Source organism: Chlamydotis macqueenii, chromosome 1, assembly GCF_036417535.1.
Source record: "Chlamydotis macqueenii isolate bChlMac1 chromosome 1, bChlMac1.mat, whole genome shotgun sequence".
In the NCBI taxonomy this organism is placed as follows: Eukaryota; Metazoa; Chordata; class Aves; order Otidiformes; family Otididae; genus Chlamydotis; species Chlamydotis macqueenii.
Genome location: NC_141556.1, coordinates 36,193,006 through 36,218,467, shown reverse-complemented (window position 1 = coordinate 36,218,467; position 25,462 = coordinate 36,193,006). Strand labels below are relative to the sequence as shown.

Genomic DNA, 25,462 nt, shown 5'->3' with positions numbered 1-25,462 from the left:
TAGTTATTCAGGGCATGGCTTCTCTGGATCAGAAAAACTCAGTGAAGTGGCAGTAGGAGAGATATAAAATCAGATTCTTGTTTCTTCCATTTTAGGCTACTTCATTTGTGTTTTGGGGACTTTTTTTTTTCTCAGTATATTCCTGTTTTCTGTGAATATTTACCAGCTCTGGATTAGTGAACCTACTTTCTTTGTTGTGCAGAGCACATTTCTGTGAAACACAAGGGCAAGTCCGATCCTGTAGTTCATGTGAGTGGGAAGTAAGGTAGCTGGGTTCAAAAGAGGGGAGAGGACTCAGGGAAATCTGTAGTTTGTTTTTAGTAGGGATCAAAATAAGTGACTTAACGGCCTCCTTGACCTCAAGACTTACGAGTAGTTTCTCCTCTTTGTTTGCTCACTGTGGATGATATTGCGTGCATATCATCATATGATAGAGCATAGAAGGCAGTGCACCAAGGGAGCTGCAGATCTGTGACTCCCGATTTCCTATCCTACCAAAAAAACCTTTTGTTTTCTAATTACTGCTTCATTGGTGATAGAAATTAATGATTGGTGTGAGTCTGAAGCAACCTTGTCATCAGAGAATGTTTGGTTAGTGTTGGCATACTTGTTCCCTGCGAACATGAATCATCTGTCTGCCTTTGGCAGGCTCGCCCTATGGCTCTGCTATAATGTATTTCACCAGTGTGGCTGAAAATAAAATGTCACTATTAAACATGGCAGAATCAGATGCTCTCTGGGCACTGCATCTCTTTGAGTTCTTCTATGTGGTTTCCTATGTGGCTATTTGTGACAGTTTAATAGGAATAAAATAATACATTCATATTTCCACAATGCATGGGGAGCTAAATGCTTTCAGAGCACTATTTCATTGCATACATGCATCTTTCATGCACAGCAGAAGCAGTAATGCTCACGTAACGCTGTGTTGCTGCTTAGTCCATTAGAAAGCGTAAAGTTAAAATGAATTGTCCTGCAGGACCGTATGGAGTGGGTCTCTAAAAGCAGTTGCTGGGCTGTTTGCGGCTGCCGCGTCAGGCAGGCTCCCTCCCCATGAGCAGTTATTGACTTTGGGCTGTTGAATTCAGGGCTCTGGAGGTTACTCGGTGGGAAAAGCCTTCAGTCGGTGCTTGGCAGCTCTGTCACTGCGAGGTCACGGAGAGGGCAGTTCAGTCTCCAAACCCAATTAGGGCCTGATTCGGCACCTTTTCAATCACAGGGGAAAATCCCACCAAACAGGGTGGCTCCTGGGCTAGGTTTTCGCACCCAGCTTCTCCAGTGAGATGGCCAGCAAATGTGTCCGTTTTTGTCACTTATGCTCTCAGAAATACCCTTCGCTGCCATGAAACGGCTAAGCAGCTGGTGCGGAAAGGTAAAGTGCCTGGTAAGAGGATAATGAGCCCACCAGAGTTGAATTCAGACCGGTGACCTGTATATGTATGTCTGTGTCCCTCCCGTTACTCATATCTAGAGCTGTCTAATTCCTCGGATCACATCATTTGACTCTTATGAGCAGCTGTAACTTTCAAGTTGAATAAAGTCCAACTGCTGAAAACGTTAATGAAAAATGTAAAACTGAGGCTCTATTTTATCAAGTATCAACAGCATTGCTTTAATTCCCCGCCTCCAAAGGTTTTCTTTGTGCTGGGTTGTGCTTTTCATCCCAGGTGGCTGCAATTTCTAGTGAAAATAAGTTGAGCCATGAAAGGTTGACCCACTCGCCTCTGAATTGCTTTTTATATGATGTGAGTCCCTCAGGGCCCAATTCTACCCATAGAAGTGAGAATGATAGCTAATAACGTATATAGGAAGTATGTCAGTGTGCACAAAGAAGAAAGAAGGTGAACCCCAGACTGGTCTGAGTGGTCTTTAAAATATGGATTTTTCTGTGAAATTGTGATTAAAGGGGAAGCAAAGGATAATTAAAAAATTAGCCTGACATGCTAGCAGTTATATCAGTGTATGTTTTTATATTAGGTCTTTCAGACAAGTGCAAGATCAGTAGATCCATTATGACTCTCTTAAACTAGTGTGTAAAATTCGGTTAGTGTCTGATCAGCTCCTTTGATCAGTCCAGTCTAGACTGTTGCCAGAGTACTTACTCTGTACTAAACCCACAGTCCCCTTAAATGGAGGCCTACTCAAGTGAGTCAAATTACATATGAAAAGGTTATAAAAACTATCCCTGTCTTTGAGTAAATGAGTCTGGTTCAAAGCCGAATACCTTAGGAATTGCAAAAATAAAAGCAAAGGTGTTGTTGCAGAGAAGAGGTGGTAGAGTTCTTAATTCATTTTTAAATGACTGTCTTGGAAATCCAAAAGGAAATTTTTGGCAAACGTTTATTACTCTTAATTGCCCAGCATTTTTGTAAGCCTGTCATGTATTCAGATCCCATAAAGGGGAAAAAATTCCATCAAAAATTCTGCACAAATTCTCTTAAGAAATTAGTGATTACAACCACTGTGTCTGTCTCGTTTCAAGCACACAATATTGGTTTTAGTTGTAGCAGTGGAAGGCCTGTGGGAGCCTTCAGTATGTAGGTTGCACTCTTGCAACCTCTAGTTTCTATGTAGGATGATTTGCAAGGGAGTGCTGGAAGTCCAGGAGCAGTAAATTTGTTATCTGTCAAAGCAGAGCTGTTTTCCCCTCATCACTAGAGCCTTTTCCCACTCTCCCATTGTGATGCCGCACTGTACCTTGTCTGTTCTTTGCTACGTGAATCTCAGAAATGTAAACAGTCCCTTTCCTCTTTGATAATAGTCCTTCCTTTTGCATGCTAGCAATAGTGGATGATCATTCAGAGACAATTTTAGTCCAATATCATATCCTGAAGACTTGAGAAGTTATCCAGTGCCACTAATTTTACAAGGCTGGTTTGCACCCAGGCTGATTTTTCTCAAAATACCTGTGTTTTGAATTTAGAGGTTATGTTTTCAGCGTTCATGTGCCTACCGTATTTGTTGGTTGCATTGCAGTGCCATCAGAGTACCTGCTGTAGAAGCAGTGCCAGCAAATTGATCAAATTATCTAGAGAAGTAAGCTAGTGTGCAAATATCACATCAACAGGATCAAAAGATCACAGAAAGGAGACTATTTAAAACATATAGAAACTGGAATCCAGTTGATAGTTGCTTGTTTTATCTGTGCCAAACTCTGTGCAAATTCAAGAGGAGAGCTGGTACATTGTTGCTATCCAAACACTGAATTAATCTGCTGATGGCTGAGAGACAGCCCCAAAACAGACATTAAAATCTTTTGGATGATACATAGTTCTTCCAACTCTTCAAAAGCGCCAAGCATTACTGTACTTACAGAGCTGTGTAAATTATGGAAGGATAAAAGAGCGCAGTTCTGGGAGTGAATACATGACCACAGAATGCAGTAGGAATACTGGGTAAATTATTCCCTCTTGTGACTGTATTTCAGCCAGTGGCATTACTCCAGGGAAGAATCAGACCATATTTTGCATGCAGCATGGCAGATTGTTAAGAGGCAACAGGCAGGTGTTTGAGACAATTTCCTCTTTGCTGTTTGCAGAAACATATGTGAAATCTCCGAGCTGATCTATAGTCATTCCATTACCTGTTGTCTTTTGGCAGGTAACTAGTTAAATTTGTGTTAAACAGGATTTGCTTTGCCATTTCCATTTGCTGTTGGAGTATAAACGTTCTGACATGACATATGACCAATCAATAATTGGAAAGTGCTTGCATGAGTCATTTGAAGCCAGTAGTTTAGACAGTGTCAGCCACAACTGGGATTAAAACCTGCAAAGAGTCATTCTACAATCAGTGATTCTGCAGCATCTCCTCTGGGTGTCTGCATTTCACTTAATAAGGATACCCTGTAGACATCAACTGAAATAACTCTTGCCTTTGTTGCTTGGATGTTTTTGTGAGCTCTGAAATGAACTTGGCATATACAAATATACTTTGTTATCCAGCCTAAAGGATGCAGGGCAGGAATTATTATCCTGCTCTGCTGACAACTTCAGTAGAAAAGAAATGGCTTTATTTTACTGTGACTCTGAAGAGAATAAGAGTGTGACTGTACCCTGTGGTTGTTTGTGGTTTTTTTTTTTCACTACTGATGATGCTTTATTACTCTTACAGGGCTATAATAATTCGAAATGGGGAAGTCATTCCAATGTCTTCAGAATTCACACCAGAGACTGAACGCCAGCGACTCCAGTATCTGGTAAGAGACCTGAGGACCAAATCAGATGCTGCTGATGGCAAGCATTGCCCGGTAATATCTGAGGTTCAGACATTTGCCACTGAGTTCCTGTGGCTCAGTGAAGGACCACATGTCTGCTGAACACAGGCACTGACCCTGTATGTCTTTTAGCCATCCGTAAATGTGGAGAAAAGCCTGGTGGTGCAAATCCCAATGAAAGAAGTCTTATCTCTTCTGTGAAAGCCATTGATTAGTATGGCTGTGCCTGTGTACCTTGTTCAGCTGCAGGCCTTCAGCAGCTCATTGGTGATGGATAATGAGAGCTCAGACATAGAGCTAACAAGCCACAGAGGTATTTCAATCTATCTCGGTGTTTACTGTATGACAGTATAAAATACCACGGACTGCTCTTTGAGTGTGAACAATATTGCAGGGTTTAATTCATTTGCTCTAGTAGTATGCCCATATCTCAGTCAGGGAAAACATATCTGACTTTGAGGTGATCTCAGTGAGCTTTAGTAGCTGCAGGATAGGATGGGTAAACAAAGGCTAGTTTTATTTAATGTAGTGGCACCCATAAAGCTGAGACTGAGTGACTAGCTGAGGAGATGTGGGATGTTATACACAAAGTCACGCTGGCTGGTAAGCTGCCCAAGAAACATAAGTCAAAATGCATCTTCTTATTTTTCATGAAAACAATCCTGTTACTTTTTAAGGTTTTCATCAATAGTCAGATCAGTTGGTTAAAATTGATTGGGCTGTTTATCCAAATGCCGTTCCTAACATGGACGGGAGGTTTCTTTTCTGCTTCTTCTAGTCTTCTGCTTTTTCCTCCTAGAAATCTAAGCATAAGCCAAGGCAGGCTGAAGTCAGCTTTGCCTGATGTGAGGTGGTACAGGCCAAGGCTAGTGGTATTCCGTGTTCTTAAGGTGTCTTTTATCTTCAGCCTGGCCCAATCACTGTCGTTTGAAACTAGGCAAAATGCCAGTGGTTGAAGGTGGGGGTGGAAGGTTTTAATGCAAAATTGTAAATGTTTCCGCAATTGTCACGTTTGATTTTTAGGCAGGTTCACCAGCTTGAAGCTGAAAATTTCAGAGGAGATACTGCTTTGAGAGTATTTCTATTCAGAGAACCAAATGGAAAAGAGGCCTAATAAATATTTACAGTTCAGTTACATTTAAAATAATTTGTTTGCGTTTAGAATAAAAGGTATCTTCAGTATCTAAGGAGTCTGCTACTTTTGTAGGAAATACGAGATAAAGCATTGCCTACAAGGGATTTTTTTCTCTTTTGATGTCCTTTCTGCTTTACATTTGAAAACAGCAGCTGATCTGAAAAGCATTTCTGCTCTTTCCTTTGGAAAATTCCTTTACCTTTGTTTGTTTATTTTAATTCTATATGTAACAAATATGCCAGAGCTATGAGTATCGTGTTCAAAGAAAATACATACAAGAAAGCAAGAGCGTGAAACAAAATTAGAGATAATTTCAAACATAGCATTCCATAAATAACATTTTTACTCTAGTGTTTAAAAAAAAAAAAAAGATGACCCCAAATTTCTTACCAGGTTGGCATAAACATTACACTTCAAAGATTGCATCTGACTTGCTGATTAGATGCCAAATAATTCTCCTTACTCACTTTGGCTGTCCTTAGGTTCTGCTATCAGTCTATGGCACCATCAACATCTCTTCTACTGTTCTTATTTGGAAGTTACTTACTTTGAATTTTTCTTATATGCAGTTAAAGCTGAGTTTCTTTGTTTAAAGCATGTTGCACTGCTCTTTCTGCACAATAGGAAGAAAATAACTTAATCTTTTTAGCATTAATATTTTACTTGGTAAATGCAGATACTGTTCACTGTGGGGAAGTCACTGTACAGGCAAAGGGAGGGTATAGATTTACAGCCTGCAGGCTACTGAGCATTGGCTCCCTGTGCAGTAGGCACTGTTAGATCTGTCAGGACGAAGGAGCTTTCTTCTGCCTTTAGTGCCTATTGATTTCTTCAGCCACACCAGACATTGATTTAGCTTAACTGTCATCTTCTGTATTCGCGCCTTGTTTTCTGGGCCCTAATTTCCATGTGCAAAGAAATCTGCAAGGTAGTGAGTTGTTGAGATCATGTGAGCAGCTCTATATGAAGTCCTCCAACCTAGTCTTAGACAAAACTGTGCTTTAGCTAGTGGTGGTGAGGTAACTGGAAGTGGGAGGAAGCAAATGTTTTCCTTATCCAGCTCCCATTTGAATGCAGGTTTACTGCCATGTATCCAAGAGTGGCCTTGGGTATAGGCCCCTGGCATGGCAACTTCAAAAGATCAAGTTGACTACCTAGACGTTCTGACTTTTGAACATCTCTGAGCATGGTCATCCCTTCATCTCCACCTGCACCTCCTTTTTATGCAGGAGAAGGACAGCATACAGCTCCACATTTCGGGCAGAGGCAGACTTCTGTGTCAGAGGACTTATGAGAGTATTGCAGAAGGCAATCAATCCTTCAGTCAGAGAGCACTTCTTAAGATGTAAGGTGTGAAAGCCTTGCACCATTATTTCCTTGGTCCTTCAGCTTCTGTAGAGGTTCAGTGCACCATACTGCTTCCATTCCACTGACAGGCATTCATGAGCCTCCTTTTTAATTTTTCGGTCTGTCTTTTCAGCACTGTGTTAGGAGAGCTCACACAGTGCCTACTCCAGGAAAGCCCTGGCTTCCCGTATTGGTGTATCTTGAGGGAGAACAAAATCTAGTATTGACTGGGAACTGTTCTGGTACCTTCAGCAGTTGTGCAGGCAACGACTGCCAGAGGCAATTTTCCTTTCATCTTCTGATGAGACTACTAATTTTGGTCATGATAGTCTAAATTACAACAGTAAATGGCATAGATTTTGTTACTTACTCCCTTGGAAAATGTGTTTAAAATGAATGATGTATGAGTGTATTGCAGATGAGTGTGTTTCTATTAGTTATCAAAGTTACACTTTGAAGATGTCATGTGAGGTCAGCATGGTGTTGCTGCATACTGTGTCCATGCATGTAGGCCAGACAGTGCCCCAAAAGTTCACAGCTCAGACGAAAGATGGTGTGCTGCTGCTACCAGGGCAGGCTTTACTACTTAGTAGAGACTGAATGGCCATCAGTGGCAGTGAGATGTGGATGCTCTTTGTGTTTGGCATCAAACAAAGGTTCATGAGTTCAGGCAAGCGTGGGTTCAAAGAGGACTTATTCTTGTTTCATTGTTCAAGTGAGGATTAAGGGACACTAACTTATCTGCTGAAGGATGCTTTGGTAACCCAAGCCTGAAGAGGAAATGAACCTAGATCTCCTAACTGTCAGTTCAGTGCTTCAGTTACAAGTCAGACGCGTTCTCAGTTCTCTTACAGTTTGTGGCTCCCCGCATCACCCAGCATAGGATTGCTTTGGCCATCTGACACATTGCACAATGCTGTGGTAAGAGATGTGTGGTTTTATGGAAAGGGTCCTGGCCTTTCATAAGAGGAGAAACCAATCCAGGGAAAGATTTGTCTTCCACTTCCCTCTTTCCTTCTATGACCACCTCCTTTAGTTTTAATCTCTGTTTGGCTTAAACATGTCCATATGATAATGGCTGAGTAATTTGCAAAACTTCTGAATGCATTGTGCTGTACATGCCGTTGTGAGCAGTAGTCCCGTATAGTAGAATATCCTATTGGAGAAAATGGCACAATATGATAAAAGGATAAAGTTGTAAGATATAGTTGATGTAGGGGAAAACAGCAACTCTGAAAATAACACAGGATGCAATAAAACCGCAAGTGCTAGTGATGTCCCAGAGCAGCGCATACTAGAGGAGCTGGAAAAGGCATCAGCAGGCCTTGTTGAAGTATGAGAAGATACATGCAGTGTTCCCTGCCACCTAATTAGCTGGCACATTAGTGTGTAAGTCCAGGTTTATCTTAATTTCATGTTTGCTTTGCTGATCACCAGAAAACACAGCAGGAAGTAAATTTGAAAGAAACGTGACTAATATTTCCTTGCATGGACTCCATTTTAAATAACTAATGTTGAATGTAATACATCCAGCCACAAAATACACCATAAAATGGCAGAGTACCAGAAACATGATGCAGACTATGCCAGCTCTATGCCAAAAAACTGTAATAGCTTCTGAAAGAAAAATGATGGAAAATATTCCACTTCCATAACAGAACAACGATGTTGTCTGAACATACCTCACTCATTTTTCATAAGAATATAGAATATGTTTGATAGTCACTCTTTTTATTAAATTTTAAGTTCTCTGAATGGTATTTGTGATCTCTGGTTCTTGGAAATTGAGACTAGACAAATGAAAAAATGAAAAATATGGTGGTGTCTCATCACAGATGAAATTCTGGTAGTCAGTTCACTTACCGTTTTTGTTTCTCATTTGATCACTTGAGGGGATTTTGTGATGCCTGCTTGTATATCTACTTGAAAGATGTGTAGACTTTTAAAGCACTGCTTTTAACTTATTTTCTGGTTCTGCTGCCCAGAACAGTTTGATTGGAGAGGGAGAAGAGCCCTGCCTCATAGTAAATGGAGAACAGATCTCGACAAACCAAATTAGAATTACCAGTAGCATCAAAAATAACTGTTAAAAGGGTAAAAAACTGCAGAATTAATTCTTGTTTTTAAAAAAAGGCCCACAAAAAATCCTTATTTCTTCGTATAAGAATTCGGCTCACAGGCAGCAGAAGCTTCCAAATTGCTCTTTTCCCTCTGTTTCACTGATGCCAAAAATATTAGAATCTAGTTAAGATCCCTGGATTGTAAATCAAGCATTGAGGCTTGGCTGTGGAAGAGAAATCTTATTTGAACATTAGCAGTCCACTGGTAACTCTGCCAGTTTTATTAATCTTATTTCACTTGTGACCTCAGACTTTCCATCTGAGTAAATCTTTATGAAATGCAGTCCATCCCAATCACTTTACCTTTTCAATAAAGGAAATTCTTGTTTTCAAGGGGAAAATGCTAAAAGCCTGTAACTTTTTTTCTTCTGGATTTGTAGTTCAGCCTAATAAGCAATCTCATAATCTAAAGGTTAAATAACTTCATTTCGATGTCAGGTATGATTTTTTTTGTTTTCTTCAAATAAGACTTCTTGTTTTGTAAGCAGGTGACAGTAGTCTTTAGCTAGAAGTGGTTTGTAGTAATTTAATTATTTAATCAAGATAGGCTGTGCATTTTTAAAAGTGAACTGAATTGCACTTTCAAAGCAGACTGACTTCATTGTTTACAATGTCATAGACTAGAAGGAATTAAAAAAATTTTAAGAAGTTCAGCTCTCTGCTGTCAGTGTGTAGCAATACATCAAATAAAACATTAGGGATGTTCCATCTTTTTTTTGTGACTGGAATGAAAATAAATACAAATAAAAAGTTTACATATACTTTTAAATAAAGAATCAAGAGTTCCAGAAGTATGAAAAGCCTCCTCTGGACTAATACTGCTAGACCTCTCAAAAGTCACTAGTGTTTCTCAACCATTTCTATAATGAGAAACAGTGATTCAATTAGAGGGTCCTTGAAAACAATATTGAGGGGTGGGGGAGAGGAGACCTTGGCTGACTGTAGGCTGCAGGAAAAAAAAATGTAATTCCCTTAACTGTACACAGAGAGAGAATTTGATGGAACTCCTGTTCCAGGAAGGGATCGCAATGTCAAGATCACACTCCATGTGCTTGAAAGCCGCCTCTTGAAAGCAGAATCCAATCTTGTAGGCTGCACACAGCAATCTCCCTCAGCGCCGTTTCAGCTGAGCTCGAGGTGTTTTCTGGAAGGATGTCTGGTGACAAGAACAGGGACAAGCTGATGGAAGGTTGGTGCTGTGGTGTGCTGAGCCTGATCCAACCCCTGTTAAATTGAGTTGGGAGCAGGCTCGGACCTTAAATGCAGGAAATATTTTATTGTGAACTATCTGCATGATAGCTGCCATGTAGATCAATAAGGGCTTCCGCTGCTTCCTGCCGCTCACCTTTGATGAGCGCTAGATTTATGACAAACTCGCAAACTAAAGCCAGCTCGTTTGGTCTGCCCTGATGGCAGCTGCTGCTGGAGATAAGACAGACTTTATTGCTTTAACTGGCTGGATAAAGAAGAAGTTACCTGCAGAAAGGTTAAGAAATGCAATTTTTTTTCAATTCCCTAGTCAATTTGACTGTGTCTTCAGAAGAGCTCACTCACAATGCAGTTTTGGGGAGGGAGGAGAAAAGGCTTGTTTATGCAAATATTAAAAAAAAAAAAAAGTGAGGTTTATTACAGAAGGAAGGAATACAATATGTTTAACGATTTACCTATTATCTCAGGTGATCTGTATATAAACCCAAACCAAAAATCTGTGTAGTGGACAAAGAGCTTTGTGATGTGCTCGAATACAGTCAGCTCTGGAGCACATGAGCCTCCAGCATGGCTCTAGGAAAGAGGCCTCCTAGCATCTGCAGAGCAGCAACACCAGAAAGGGCAGCAGCAGCAGTCAAGTGTTAACACCACCAAAACCAACTACTGCTGCTTTTCTTCAAGTTTGTTCTGTACAAAGGAAGTAGTTTTTAGAAAACAAGAAAATAAAGTGCTCTGCAATTTGTGTTTATTTGCAGTGTCTCATGCGATGGAGTGCAGCACACTGAGCAGGTAAAAGGGAATATTTTTCTCAAGGCAGTGAAAATTAAAGTGTAGTAGTAGTATTAGGTTGTGTGCATTGTTGGCATAGCTGAACTGGGAGTCAGAAAGCTTGAGCTTCACTCCACACGCACCCCTCCAAGTCTCTGCTTGCTCCATGTCTTTTGATCATTCCCTTCTCACAGGTCCGTGGCTTGCAAAAGATGTGTTCTGTTTTACGAAACCCTGCAGGCTCCTTCAGGGTCAGTGGATGAGGCATACCTTAGAGATCCCAAGTGTTGAGGAGCAGGGAGTGAAGGATTTTGAGGGCAAGAGGACTGCTCCCAGTAAGGCTGTTGCTAGACACCAGGCAGTGTCAGAACTGATGTGTGTGCACATCGTTTGCTGAAACAGAGCTCATCATCTTCCTTGTTTAAAAAGGGGGAAAAAATGTGTGTGGGAAGGGAGCGGGAAGGAATGGTAATGCTACCTCATTAAAAATAGATGATATCTTGTTTTATGATGTTTGTGTGGTATCTGTGGCTTGGTTTCTGCCCACAGGCTTACATGCAGCCCCACTTGCTGGGAAACGAGTTCACACATTTAGAGTTTCCACGGAGGGTGCAACGCAAGGAAGTTGGAAAGAGGATGCTCTACCGTGACTTCAACATGACTGGCTGGTAAGAATGTGTCCATCTCAGCATGGGGTCAGCCTTCTCCCCAACCAACACCTGCTTTGTATGTGTCTTTCGTTAGTGTAAACTGCATCAAACGTGGAGATGTGTGCCTGCAGACTAAAGGCAAAGGTATTTCCTTCTTTCAGATGTATTTTTCTTTTAGAAGTTAATGTTTTAAATAAATTAACCTCTCTCCAGAGGTAGGATCTTGGTCCATTTTAATGTGTGAGCACTCAAAGTGGAGCAAACACATAAAGGGGAAGAGAAGCCAGGTGATCTTTTTGAAAGCTGAAAACTTTCCTGTCTTGGAAGTAGCTTTTTATAGAATCTGGATCAGTGGGCCATCATGCCTTTGCATGCTATGGAACACCTGCAGAAGGGAAGAGCTGCCTCCTGTACTCCAGTGCAGCTGAGCCCTGATTTGGGTAACCCTCGAGGAATTGTTTTAGAGATGGGCCTGTCTGAATAAAAGTCATAGCCAGCCTAAAATGAAAAGGCTTGAATGAACAGCATTGACTTAATGAAGTGAAGACAGGAAGAATGATGAGGTTTTTGTCTCTGGTTAAATGTCTTCATTGTTTTGTGTTGGTTCAAGAGGCTTCTTCTCAAATGACTCGCACTTAATTAGAGAAGCCCTAATCCTTGCTGTTGTGGGCTCTGTGTGTGACCTATAAAGGCAAAGGCCCTGTTCATGCAAATGGTCTTCACTTCCATGCTGTTTGTGTTTTAGCATCTGTAGCAAATGTCCTTTCAGGAAGGGAAAGAATGGAGAGGGTTAAAAAGCCTAACTCTTGTAGGTTTAGAGACTTGGATGCTTACATGCAACTATAAGTCCACATGCTTCTGATTTGTCCCATACTTTATAGACCATAAATATAATGATGTTTTAATGGCAGAATAATGATCTAAGTTTCATATTATCTGAAGTGTTTGTGCAGAACATGTTAGTCTGGGAATAACCATCATTGTCTGTCATCTTGAACAGCTGCTAGTAGAATATGCAGTCTCACCCAGAGAATGATGACTTCACATTTTAAAAAGGCTACAGGCATGAGCAAAAGAATAGGAACAGTATGAGAACATTGGATCAACTGAGGACTTAAACAGCAAAACATTTGGAAAATCATGAGACGCTCTCCCAGTTTCTGCAAAGGGAGTTTTCTTGTTAAGCTCCCAGATGTCTCTGAAGGCATCAGTAAAAAGCGGCTTCATGTAGACTTCCAAAAGCTCTTTTTCAAGATGTGAGATGCTATTGAGAAAAAAAAAAAAAAAAAGGAAAGAAAAAACCCACCCTTCTAATCTGGGAAAGAGCTGCACAAATATCATGGGCTTCTGTGAGAGGAGGCTTTCTCATAGACTACCTGAAAGGAGGGTAGAAGCAGAATTCTTTCATCGTGGTTGGAAGGCAAAGAGGGTTTCTCCAGGTTCATGGAAGTTGTTGTGTGTTTCCCTGGTTGGTTAGTGGTTTGGAAAGGAAATGAGGTTAGAGTGGTTGAAGTTGCAGGGTTGGCAGGTGACACCACAGCTCTTTTCCTAATAAACAAGAAGGGCTATGAGGAGCTGTAAAAAATTAAGTGATTTATGTAAATGGACATCACAGTGATCAAATCTGATGTTGATAAATACCAAGTAAAGCACGAAGAGGGAAAAATAACTATTTGTGCAGACTGGAGGTTCCAAATGAACTTGAGAGCAATGTCAGAAAACTCAGGGGAAGTTCCTGTGATTTTTTTCCAGTCAAATCACCAGTGGAATGTTGGGATGCATACAGGGTTGGAATGGTTAAAAATTAAACAAAGAGATAATTCTGTATTTGTACTTCATTTGTGAATCTGTGCATAACACTTCACCGTATTCAAAATGGTTATTGCATAGGTAGTACTGATTTGAAATGTAGAATAATGAGTAAGGCAGATTTGATTCAATGTATTGTTTTTCAGTACTGGTGTGTGAACTCTGTTAACTCTAGCATATGGCATGGGGGAGAATAGAGTTGATTTTTCCTGTTGATATTTCTAAATTTCCTGAGGTGTAGGACACATGTTGATGCAGTTACACATTCTAATATGGTCAATGCAGAAATTACCACCAGTTTAGCAGAAATATGCCTAGCTGTAAGCCGTTTTTCCAGAATAAATACTTAAACTATGACTTGAAAATTCAAGTCTGAAATCACCTCGCTGTTGTCCCAGAAAGAGGTGGCCTGTGCCAAGCAAAAACATGTGGAGACTGTGATGAGGCTACCTCTCCCTGCTGTTGCTTTTGACTTCTCACTGGAAAGGGAAAATGGGGGCTATATTTTTGTCCTGAATAAAAGAATCAGATTCTTTTAGCTGCTCCATATCCCGCAGCTAGTGCATCAGTTACCTCTTTGTTTATTTGCCTCAGGACAATAAAATGGTGAGGGAATTGCTCTATCGCCATCCATTTGTCTAAATCAGAGCCCTTCTAAATAAGGATCCATTTCTTTTTGCAGGGTGTTTGCCCAAGGGAGTCTTGTTTTCCTTCGAATTGTGTGCAGTGATCTCCTAAGCAGAGGAAAAACAATTTGTTTCTATTTATCCAAAAGTCTGGGTCAATTTTAATGGTTGAGATTGTGGACAAGACGTTAGGTTTCCAGCTTGGTGAGCCCTCAGAGGTGATGGTTTGAGGTGGCTGGTGTTTCACAGTGGTCATTTTCCGCTTCAAGGATTTTGCTTCTATTTTCTTTCCTTTCTAATTCCTAGATTTAACTGATGCAGCAGGACACAGTGACTGAGGACATGTCTGTTTTGCATTTGTTTGTAAGGACAATATCTATCATGTAGAATAAATTAGCATATATATTCCTTTTCTAGAAAATGTCAGATGGAGCTTTGGCCAGCCAGAGCTTGATACGCTAAAACGCTGCCAAACTTTTATCACTTACAGTGTGGAAGATCAATTTTCTGAACCTTTTTTTGGTCAGTGACTTCACTGTATGTTGACATTTGCATGTACATGTAGAGAGATGCAGGTAATGTTAGAAAGAAACCAGCCACTCTTCTACTTAATTACTGAATCCTTTAGTGAGAGGGTGTAAAACTCTCTCTGCTCTGATATTTTCTCAGGAAAATGAACTGGTTTATTTTAAAATTCAGGATACTTTCTGTGTTTTCTATTAGAAGCTCTATGTTTTTGGTTTGTTGGGTTTTTTTCTTCATTTTTACCCTTCTCCTGTGCTCTGGAGCATTTCAGATTCTCAACAATGGCTTGGCTTACCCAGCTTGTTTGGATTACAAAAGGTTATTGTCTTTGGGTCTGTCATAATACATTTGGCCTTTTTTTTTTTTTTTTTTTCTTTTTCTTTCTTTCTTTCTTTTTTTTTTTTTTATGTGAAGTTTCCACACTGGCTTTGTCTCAACAGCCCACAGTGGTAGCAGAGCTGCCAAGTTTTCCCACAGCATTAGGACAACCACTGATCCAGCAATGTGTACTGCATCACTAGTCCAGGCTGCCTGTAACTGCTTTGAGACCGGCCTTTTCCTTCTCCCTCCAGCTCTCCCACCCTTTTTCCTATCTCTGCAGTAGCAGTTGGGATGAGAAATCCATTGTACTAAATGTATCTAAAATAAGTCCCATTCAGGTGGGAGCTGACTGTGAGCTGCCCCTCCTGCACCCTCACCCCACGTGCATTGTGGTTGAGCAACCATTGCAAAATGCGTACTGTAGCTGGCAAGGCATCTTAAGAGCTATGTCTCCTGCTGAACAAGCCTCTGAGCTGTCTCGAGCCATAATTTGCTGGCAGACATCTGTGTTACTGACAGTCTTTCACAGCTGCGTCTCTGGACTGGGGTTGTCAGGCCCATGGCTTGCAAAGGTTAAACTTGTATCAGAAAGAGCGTAGTTCTGGTGGCTTAGCAAGTTCTGGCTACAGAAGCATCAAAGAAGAGTCAGGGGCCACGTAAGCAGAGTTCTGCCAGCACTAAAATGGGGTGTGGGTAGCCTGAGGTAGAAATACATGAGGGGAAAAAAAAAACAGACCTGGTGATAACTCCTCCTTTAAAGGACTGCACAGAATTAGTATTCTGTCTCCACCTTTTATTTAAAAGTTAAGATACAGTTGGTCAGGTTTTCTTTACTCATGGCTAAATCCAGTGTGAACAATTTTGAAGTGCTTTGCTCAGACTATATCCTAGATACCTTCCCAAAGCCTAGTTTTCTGGCTTACTCTGTCCCTGACTGGCACAGTGGCTCCTTCCAGGGTTCCCTTCTCAGCCTCCCACGGGGCTGGAGGAGCTGTATAGCGCTGCAGTTAACCAAAGGCATCCAGAAGGCACTACCAACTGGCATCAGCTTTTGTGGTTTCAAAATTCATTTTTTGTTCCTCCTTGGAATGCAAACAGTGGCCTTTCTGCAGCTCACGTTGAAGTGGAGTTCTTTAAGTCCTTGTTTCCAGGGCAGAGCTTTAGCTTTTTTACTTGACTTCAGGGTGCAAACGAGCCCTAGACAACAAGTCCATTTTTTGACCTGATCTGTTGGCAGCTTCCTTTGCCATCCAGGAGCACACAGGGTTGAGCTGCATCCCATCAAAAATGGTCTGTGCTGGTGTAGTACAGACCACACGTTGCAGGCTGAAGCCCAAGGCAGCAGCGAGAGGGGAACTGGGCACTGCCTCTGAGCATGGCAGCAGCAGAGCCCTCGCCAGCTTCGTGTCCGTGTGTCTGGCAAGGGGGTGCTGCGGCACACGGTTAGCCACCCGAGGGTCAGCCCGTGCCAAGGAATCGCCCGCCCGCGTGATTTATTCCAAAGCAGGGAGGCTGATGCCCTGGGGCTAGCGCTAAGCAAAACCCATTTTATTCTAGAGTCAATATTGTCCACTGCCTGGAAAGCTGCCAGCCTGCTCTGTGCTCGCCCTTTTCTTTCCAACAGGGAATGTCTTTCAGCCTCTAAGCATCTGATTAAAAAAGCAACTTCACTTTTCAAGCCATTTTATTTTGTTTGGGATGGATGCCTTTTGCTTTCATTGTGCAGGCCGCCGTGCCGTCTGCGGTTCAGACTCCAGCTCACAAAAACCAGGCTTTCATTAATCACTTATTGGGGATCCAGAATACCCCGGTGAGAGCCAATGTACATGTTTTGCTTGGTAATGCGTGAGCTGATTTGAACAAATATTGCCAATGCGGCTGCTATCTTATTCTTTATTGCTGGGCTCGATGTCCTTTGACAGTGCATTCAGGTAGCCTGCCTGAGGAGCGCCTGAGCAGATTGAGAAATGCCACAGAAATGGTTTATGGAGCAGGCGCCCGTGCTGCGCCCCCCTTTAATATAAATTGATTTATTGAATCAAGCGCAGAAGCCCTGCTACAGAAACCTCGGGCTATATCCTCTGGAGAACCACCTAATAAAACAGCCCCAACTGACACTCCTCATTAGCTTTTCCACCGATCCCAAGGCAGTATTTAAAGTGACAGTGTCCCTCTTTTCGGCCTGAATTTATCTGCTGGCTAATGCCTGTGAGTCTAATTAGCTTAGCATTATTAGTCTTATTCAGATAAGCTGCATTTCCTAGCAGCTTGATTCCAACTTGTAAAAAGTAATTGGAAGTCTGCAAACCCTGTGCCGTAACCTGCTTGATTGCACCTTTTAGCCAAATTCATGTAATTTACAAAAAGTCATTTATTCTTCCCCCTCTCCCTTTTTTAATTGAGCCTTTTTGTCTAGTGAAACCTTCTGTGCTTCTTCTGTTGAAATCCTGGCTGTATTGTTGTGTTCGAGACCTCAGCCGTATCCTTTGTACAATCACCAGGAAGAGATCAAATTTTAATTTCATAATTACTTCACAACAAAGCAGCCTTTTCCCCAGTCATGCCTGGTATTAATTTCCTCCCAGCAACTTACATTTTCATAATTTAATGATTATGGGCCACCTTTGCAGCACTGGGCTTTTCTGGAGAAGGGAGAGATAGGATGTCATTTTTGCAGCAGAAACCGTAATCCACAGCCACTTGCCTTGCTTTTTTTGTCTCTTCTCTTGTCTCTCCTTGCGCGTTAACCAGGAGCGGAATGGGACGCGCCTCTTCGATGTGCGCAGCCAGAGCAGCTTGCTGGGTTGTGCCTAGGTGTCTGGGGCACGGCTCTGCGATGATGAATGGCTGTTTGCAATGTGCATGTTATGCATCTTTTCAAGATTTGCAGCCCTCGCTGCAGGAGCAGTGGGAGGTGAGAGCTGACCTGCTGCGTACTGCACATCTCCTGACAGTGATGAATGACTCTGTTTTCCCCCAAGTGCACACATGCCACAGGAGCTGAGCCAGTGTCTTTGGGGCAAGAGAAAGCAAACACAAGAAAGTAATAGTGCTATAAGAAAAGAGAAAACTGAAGTCTGGGGTAAACCTCTTTGTAAATGGCCTCTCTAGGGCCAAGTGAGCCCAACAAGAGCGAGGTTGGTCTAAGTCGTGTCCTGCAGAAGCATCACCTTCTGGAAGCGCTGTATTTAAGGCCTGTCCCTGCATGGCTGTGCAAGTCTGCTTGGGCTTTGCTTTGGCACAAGATCAGGTGCTGCACATGCAAGGGCAAACAAAAGGCTCCCAGTCTGTTTTGTCAGAAGAAAACCAAGCTGAAATGAGGTAGTCTTCAATCTGAAAGCCCAAGGAAAAACAACTCTTCCTCTTAGTGAGATGAAGTCTTTTCCCCAGCTCTTGCTTTCTCTGACTTCCCCAGCTACACAAATTTGACGTAACCTCAGCTGGATCCCTAGGAAGTCCTCTTTCTTTCTGTTTGATGACGGACTTAAGGCTCTGTTCCTGGCTGAGAGGAAGACCCTTGCTTCTCCGAGGAGTTTCCAACACTGCTGTGGGATGATGAGGTCTCTGCTTGCTGTATCTCACTGCCTGCCCCATCCTACACTACAGCAATCCTTCCCAGAAGAGTTCACTCTGTGATTCCTCCTTAGCAGCAGTCTCCTTTCCTTCCAGAGGATCCCAGCTAGCAAGTGTGGAGCAGGCACTGCGGGGCAAACATGCAATCTTTCTCCCATCTGCCTCGCCACATCCCGTTAACAAGAAGTACAGCAAAATGTGAATTTACAAATGGTGGTTCTGTCCATCACAATGCGTTAAGCCCATAGGCTGTTAAGAGCCCACTTCCCTTACCCCTCTGTCTGCAGAGTAAATTACTGACAAACCTTCTGTTTGTCTTTTAAAAGTAGAAGAGATTTAAGTAATTTTTTAGAAGTGCTCAAGTCAGCAAATTCACTGGGGGGGGAAACCCTTGGCCTGGTGAGACTGTTGCGGAACATGGATTCACTTGATGTGCAGCTGCAATGTCTGCACACCGTTTCAGTCACTCATGGGTGGCGGAAGCTCAGCCAGTCACAAGTAGCAAGCACACTTACTCTGTCCCTGCCAGCCTCCTGAGTACAAAAGCGGCAAGGGGAGGGTGCTTATAAATACCCTCAGTTAATTTTTTTGTTTGTTTTTTTTTTCCCCTGGTCTTCCCCCCTTTTTTTTAGGTAAGGACTTCTCTAGGTACTTGGCCACCTTGTCCATGACTTTTCCTCCACCACTGTCTTTTAATGCTCCAGTAGAGGTAAATAGACTTAAAAAAATCAGCCAGACTGGAAGAAGTGTCTGAGAGAAGGCACCGGTGCTTGAATCGTTAAAATAGGTTTGCCAAGGTGGATAGAGTTTGTTTTGCTTAGGAATTTCTTCCACAAGAGTATGTGGTGCTGGCGGACGTGTCTTCTCCAGGCAAAGTTCAGGCACTGTCTTAGAACTCTGCACCATAGTGAAGGCTCCCTGGAGGTCCGGAGTTCACGTGCCAGTCTGGTTTGACCAAGCCAGAGATCACATTATGTGTACAAGCCATGCTAAGATGTTCTAATTGCTTTTTTTAATTTGTAAATGCATAGACAGAATTGAGATTTGCAAAATGAAACATTGTACAGTTTCAGGTTCAGAAGAAGGAGTTTCTGAATTTTCTGGGAAAAACACATGTTTTAAAACTTGTAGATTTCCCTCTTTACCTGAAAGAACCCCTATGAGAGTATTTTGGTTTAGAGTAGGTGTTTCCGTTTTGTGCATATGTGCACATGGATCTGTTGACTTTAATCTATTTGGGGTTAGTATCATCTTTTACCTTAACAAACATTACTGCAGTTTGTGTGCTTTTATTATCTTTGTTTATTGTAGTTTTGCCTTGTTAAACTGTATGTCAGATGAGTAATAGGGGAAAGATACTGAGGCACTGGAACATTAAAGCTAACCTACCTAGAGGGTACTTAGTATTAGCGCTGTCTGGATTTAGGGATCCTGACTCTGCAGAAGCACGTATGTGCAAGGGCATTTTTTAAAAATTATGGCTGGATCCGGCCATAAATTGCGTAGTTTTCAGTGGCTCTGTGCCTAACCTGTGCTACACATTCTTCTTGGTAGTAAGTGCACTCATACTGGTTTATTGTCTGTAGTTCCATAGGCAGTACAGATAAACAGTTTCTTTTGCGTTGTTGATCTAAGCTCTGTTATCCAAAGGGTTAGCTCCAATCCACTCATTCCTTGTGTGGGAGGGGAAAAAAAAAAACAAAACAGTTTCTATCAAGTTTTGTATTGCTCAAAGATGGAAATCTGGTTTTCTGTTGGTGTGACCAAGAAAGTTGAGCTTGGGAGAAGGGAGGTTGGTTGGTTAGCTGGGGTTGTTCTGTTGGGGGAGGGTTTTTTGAGGGGTGGAAGGGTGTTTGGGGATGGTTCTGAGTTTGGATTTTTTTTACAGAGTGGTAGCAAAGCAGTGCTAGAAACCTGTCTCAAAGGAGAGCCTTTATCCTTGTACTCAGTCTGAATTAGGACATTTCTGAAGCGGTAGTGCTTTTTGTTGCTTGCCTGCCAAAAGTGGCTTTTGCACTATGCTTCAAGCTAAAGCCCTGTGAGGACAATTTTTTTTTTTTACTCTTCCTCAGGTTTAATTCTCAGTTTACTATCAGGTATCACTAGCTGAGATGTGAAATATGGAGAAAGTTTCTAAAGCCAAGTACTATGGAAAAGCAGAGCACAGAGTCTGGATTCCCCTGTTGTTCGCAGAACTGAGCCTTCCAGGTCAGGGTAGATTGTGTTTTCGCCACCATCTGTTGTGCCTGGGGATGCCAATGCAATACTTTTCATGACGAGTAACCTTACACAGTTTGCTGTAAAAGAAAATATAATGTGGATTTTGGTTTTGATCATCAACTTCTACATGTAGGTGAATTTGTATGTGCTTTCAGAAGGCCAATTTTAAGAACAAATTATATGGCAAGAAAATGCATAACACATGTAAGAAAGTATCTAGAATTTTGGCTCTGAAATCTGTATTTGGGAGTTGACTAGTTCTTTAAGTTCTGACCCAGCAATATGCAGGTAACTTCTGATATTCCTTTATTTAAAGAGTGCCTAAAGCACTGCTAATGACCTCAGCACCGTAGGAAACTTCTTCCGTAGATTGTCTTGTGCATTTAGCAGCTTCTGGTAATTTTTTCACCGTGTATTTAGAGCAGATTCCAGTTAGCATATGAGTAACATCATGTCAGTCCTAGTTCTTTCTTTCTGACATCTCTCTTGGCTCCCAGTGCGATTTGGCCGGGTTTTCCAAAGTGTTGATCCCGAGTCCAAATGTAACTTTGTGGGTGGTACATATGTCAAGCCCTAGTTCAGTATTTTTGGACAGCAGTAGCATTTCATAATTCTTTTGAAATGAAAAGAAGAAACGAAGTTAACTGAAAAACATGCAGCTAGATCTAGCTGGGCACAAGCTCGTCTTTTCTACTTCCCCCTCCGCCCCCCTGTTTTTCCATTTGGAAAAGTAGAGGTTTACGTGGCAGAATCCTTGACAGGATTTAGGCTCATTTGGAGCAGCGAGCAATAGCGTAGCCTTGTCTTCATAACCTGTCTTGTCATGCCCTCGTGGCCATTGAGACCTCCTGGGATGCGGATGAGGAATACGGGGAGAGTGGAAGTTTGCATCCTGTGTTTGAATTGGTTAAAACAATGAGCTAGGCTGAATTACGTAGATGGCTGAATGAGGCCGTGTTGGCACTAAAAAAGCCAAACGACCCCCTCAGGTTCTCCGTATGTCAGTGTTTGATATACCTACTGCCATATTATATCTTTATATACAGCATACTCTAAACAGCACAGGAAGGTATAAATGCAACTTTATTACATAAAATCAAGTGAAATAGTCCAGAAGGTTGTAGCCTGTGTGAAGTAAACACATGTACAAAGTACAGGAGGTTTCACAGGGCATAAATCACAATGAACTTCATAGCTTCCTTCCTTCCTCCTCCCCAGAGCAGTTGCTGAGCTGCTAGCTGAAAAGCTGTCCTTCATCCTTCTCTTGCAGCAAACCGCACACTCATATATTATTAATTCTGTTTCACTAGTAATACAGGACATAGGTACTTTTCTAGAGTGCCTCAGGTTGCTTTTCAGTCTGTGCCAGCTCTAGTGCTGTGGTTGCAGTTCTGTTTTCCAAGTGCTGATAATTTTTCAGGCAATAGCAACATCAACAGAAAAAGCCTGTTTGAGATAAGTCTTGACACCCAAGTTCTGAGCCCAAGAGGTGATTTGCTATGAGAAACCACGAAACAAATCACTGTAGCTCTCTGGGTCTCCCTCACTTAGTCGCATAGCTTCAGGAGGTCATAAGCTAGCCAGCTGCCCTTCCTAATCTGCTGATGAAACAAGTTCAGCTTCAGCCCTTGCAACACGGCCTCTTCCAGCATCCTTGCACCCTTATGTCACAGTTGAAGGCCCTAGGGAAGTGGGCCATAAAGTTGCTGGACTCAGCAGTAGGGAACACTTTTGAAGGACACTGGCCTAAATGATGTGTTTTTCACTCCTTTTTTTTTTTTTTTTTTTCCTTCCTCCTAAAGTGCTGTCAGTGTGAGGTGCTATGCAGGAGCACATAAGGAAGGAGGGGAGAGGGGGAAGAAAACTTGGTCCCTGTTTTGGCTACTTACAGGAGTCAAACTACCACTACTTTACACTACAGTGTAACATGAGAGCTTCAGTCTTAAGTATTGGTAGTTATCTTGCAGATAATATAGAATCATAGAATCATAGAATCACATGGTTGGATGGGACCTATAAGATCATCTAGTCCAACTGTCTTCCTACTACCATTGCTGCCACAGCTACTAAACCATATCTTGTAGCTCCTCATCAAGCCGCCTCTTGAACACTGCCAGGGATGGCAACTCCACCACCTCCCTGGGCAGGCCATTCCAGTGCCTGACCACTCTTTGGGAGAAAAAGTTTTTCCTCACGTCCAATCTAAACCTCCTCTGGTACAATTTGTGGCCATTTCCTCGGGTCCTGCTTGTTGCCTGGGAGAAGAGGCCAAACCCCTGCTCATCACAACCTGCCTATATATAGTTTATGGGTAAAGAATGGGTTTAGTTTCCCCTTTAAAAAGAGAGTTGCAAACAGTTAAGTCACTTCTACTTAGTCTTGTTTGCTATTTGTAAGAAATATGCACAACAACTTGAAAATCCAGTAGGAATGGTTGTTTTGTTGGGCTTGTGGTTTGATTAGTTGTCTGACTCTGATGACCAACATGAACTCAGCTGATACCCTTTTTCTTGGTGTCAGAGCACAACTGGCTCTATGCAAGGAATAGGAAGGAGTTCAAACTCCTCCTCAAGGAGGTTTGCCAGGGCTCCCAGCACTGTAGGTCTAGCTGGAAGCTTTGGGACATGTTCATGAGCAGCCAGAGATGGTAAAATTCTTCCTCTACATTCAAATCAGGATGTCAAAGTTGGTGAGTGAGGCAGAGATGTTAGCTGTTCCCTGTTGGAAATAAAGGATGGAACAAGAGCAAAGTCCATGACTGACTCATCCTTCCCAACAAAATGCTATTCCAGGATTTAAACATCAGAGAAGTATTATCATGCTGGCTACTTGTAGTGATTTGTGCCTTTTTTAAGAGCTAACTTGTTTGCCCTCCACAGTACAAAATGCCATTTAAATGCCATCGCTGTATTGTCTCTCATAGAGGTGCCAAAGTATTGTGGGTATACACCCAAGATACTCTTGACTATGTGGTCTCCCATGAAGCACCCATTGTGTTTTGCCAGCCTCACCTCCTTCTGTTTTGGGAGTTCACACATAGTAATGTTTTGTAGTATGGGGGTGGGGTCCTCCGCTACTGTTTCTTCTATGCATTTTGGTTGCTTTTCCTTTTTTCTTCCCCCTCTTCTCACCTTCAAACTCTAGTATGGGTCCTACCTGTGATTACTGGGAAATGTAAAGGTGAGGCTTAAATGTCTCTTTGAGGTGGTGCAGCATGTATAGCTGAGTCATACAGCACCATTTATTGATCTCAGGTCTATGCCATATTTTGGTGAAACAGGGTAGTTCGATTACAATATAAGATTTCAGCCTTAATTTTTAATTTCCTGCTGGTTTGTGTCGCAGCCTTAACATTGCTTGATACGATCAAATGCAACTCCCCAGAGCTCAAGCAGCCAGCCTGGCTGGAGAGCCACGCAGCAGGGGCTGACGGTGGCTGGCAGCGGACCTGCCATGGCGCCTTCCCTCCTCGCGCTTGTCCCTTCCACTTTGGTGGGGAGCGCTGACTTGGCATTCAGGGGGTTATTTTGGTATTACTCTGAGGACTTTGGGCAGGGAGAAAAGGACAACATGCAGGAAAGGCTGGGGAGGGACAATTTTGTGGTGTGAAGGGAAGGCTGTCCCTTCTGGGGTGACATACTTTAACCAAAGAGACTCCCCAGCACCTCGGCTCAAGCATGTGTTATACAAACCACAGGACTCTGCAGCTTAGGAGAATGACAGCTGTCTATTTTTTTTTATTTTATTTCTCACTGGCAAAATTGCTCACCTTCTCACCTCATCAGTGTCAACAGCTGGATGTGTAAAAGGTAGAGTACGCAGGCATGCAGTAAATGACATCAGAGCATGAGCATTTACTCCTCTTGTTTCACAGCAGCTTTCCCATGGCCAAGAGACGTGAAATCTCTGACAGCCTTGACTGTTGCAGTCAAGGTCAAATGAGCACTAAATATCCTTCTAAGATTCCTTGGCACATGAAGCTTGTCTTGGTTTAAGCGGTCCTGATGGGTGAGAACAGGGTTGGAGAACTGTTTCACACTTCGACTGTGTATGTGTCCTGCTGTTGCTCACCATTTCACATTAACAGTGTGAATCTAGTCATTGATTAGCTTCTTGATGGGTTTGGGGTTTTTTTTGTTTGGTTAGGGTTTTTTTATGGCACTCTATTACAGTATAGCTGTTGCCATAGCCAACAATATCTTACCTGATTAGGATGTTATTCCAGTCCACCTCTTTTTCCCTGCAAGCAATAGGAGCCAGCTTGGTGTGTTAGATTATTCCTTGTGTTCACTTTTCCTTTTGGTGAAATGGATAATTCTTTAGGGAAAATCTTTCTGCAGAAAAACAAATTTACATCTTATTTCAAAGACAGAGTCCCTAGGAAAGTTTTTTTATTTTTTTTAAATCCCAGCTGCTTGTTTCAGGGCACTGGGTCACTAATTGAGTGCAAGCTTTATAAATGTTGTTTGTCCTCCCCCCACAGGGCATACAAAACCATTGAGGAAGATGACTTGAAGTTTCCCCTTATATACGGAGAAGGCAAGAAGGTGGGCACGTTTGCTTTCCTCAGACCAAAGGAAGAAGGAATTCTGTGCTGTTTACCACTCAGTTTAGCCTGTGGCAGTCCAGTGTTTTCCACTCAGTATCTCTTTATTTTATCGTTTTGACAGCTTGAAAGAATATCTTGGTTCTGTCATAAATCAGTCTCGTGTCTGGGGGGCAGTGAGGGGGAGCTCAACATACTAAAAAGCATTTTTATAGAAAACATTGTCATTTGCTGTTCAATTTGCTTTTGTTTTTCTTTAATTGTAAGCAGGCTATAATGAGACTGTCTTAAGTAATTGACTTAAAATGTTCCTGGTTTCATTGTAAAATATAAGTAGGCTGGATGAAGAGAGAAAAATACCTCATGTTTCATGCTGAAAACAAAGCAGGAGGACATT

The 25,462-nt window shown here is 42.2% G+C and overlaps 1 protein-coding gene across 1 annotated transcript in view; it reads left to right on the top strand.

Moving 5' to 3' along the window:
• Positions 1–25,462, top strand: part of PPM1H (protein phosphatase, Mg2+/Mn2+ dependent 1H) — a 142,311-nt gene that overhangs the window by 96,619 nt on the left and 20,230 nt on the right. Inside the window, exons 5-7 of the mRNA XM_086748598.1 lie at positions 4,114–4,198; positions 11,345–11,463; positions 25,003–25,066. Coding sequence (XP_086604724.1) covers positions 4,114–4,198; positions 11,345–11,463; positions 25,003–25,066 — 268 coding nt within the window. The remainder of the gene's footprint in view (positions 1–4,113; positions 4,199–11,344; positions 11,464–25,002; positions 25,067–25,462) is intronic.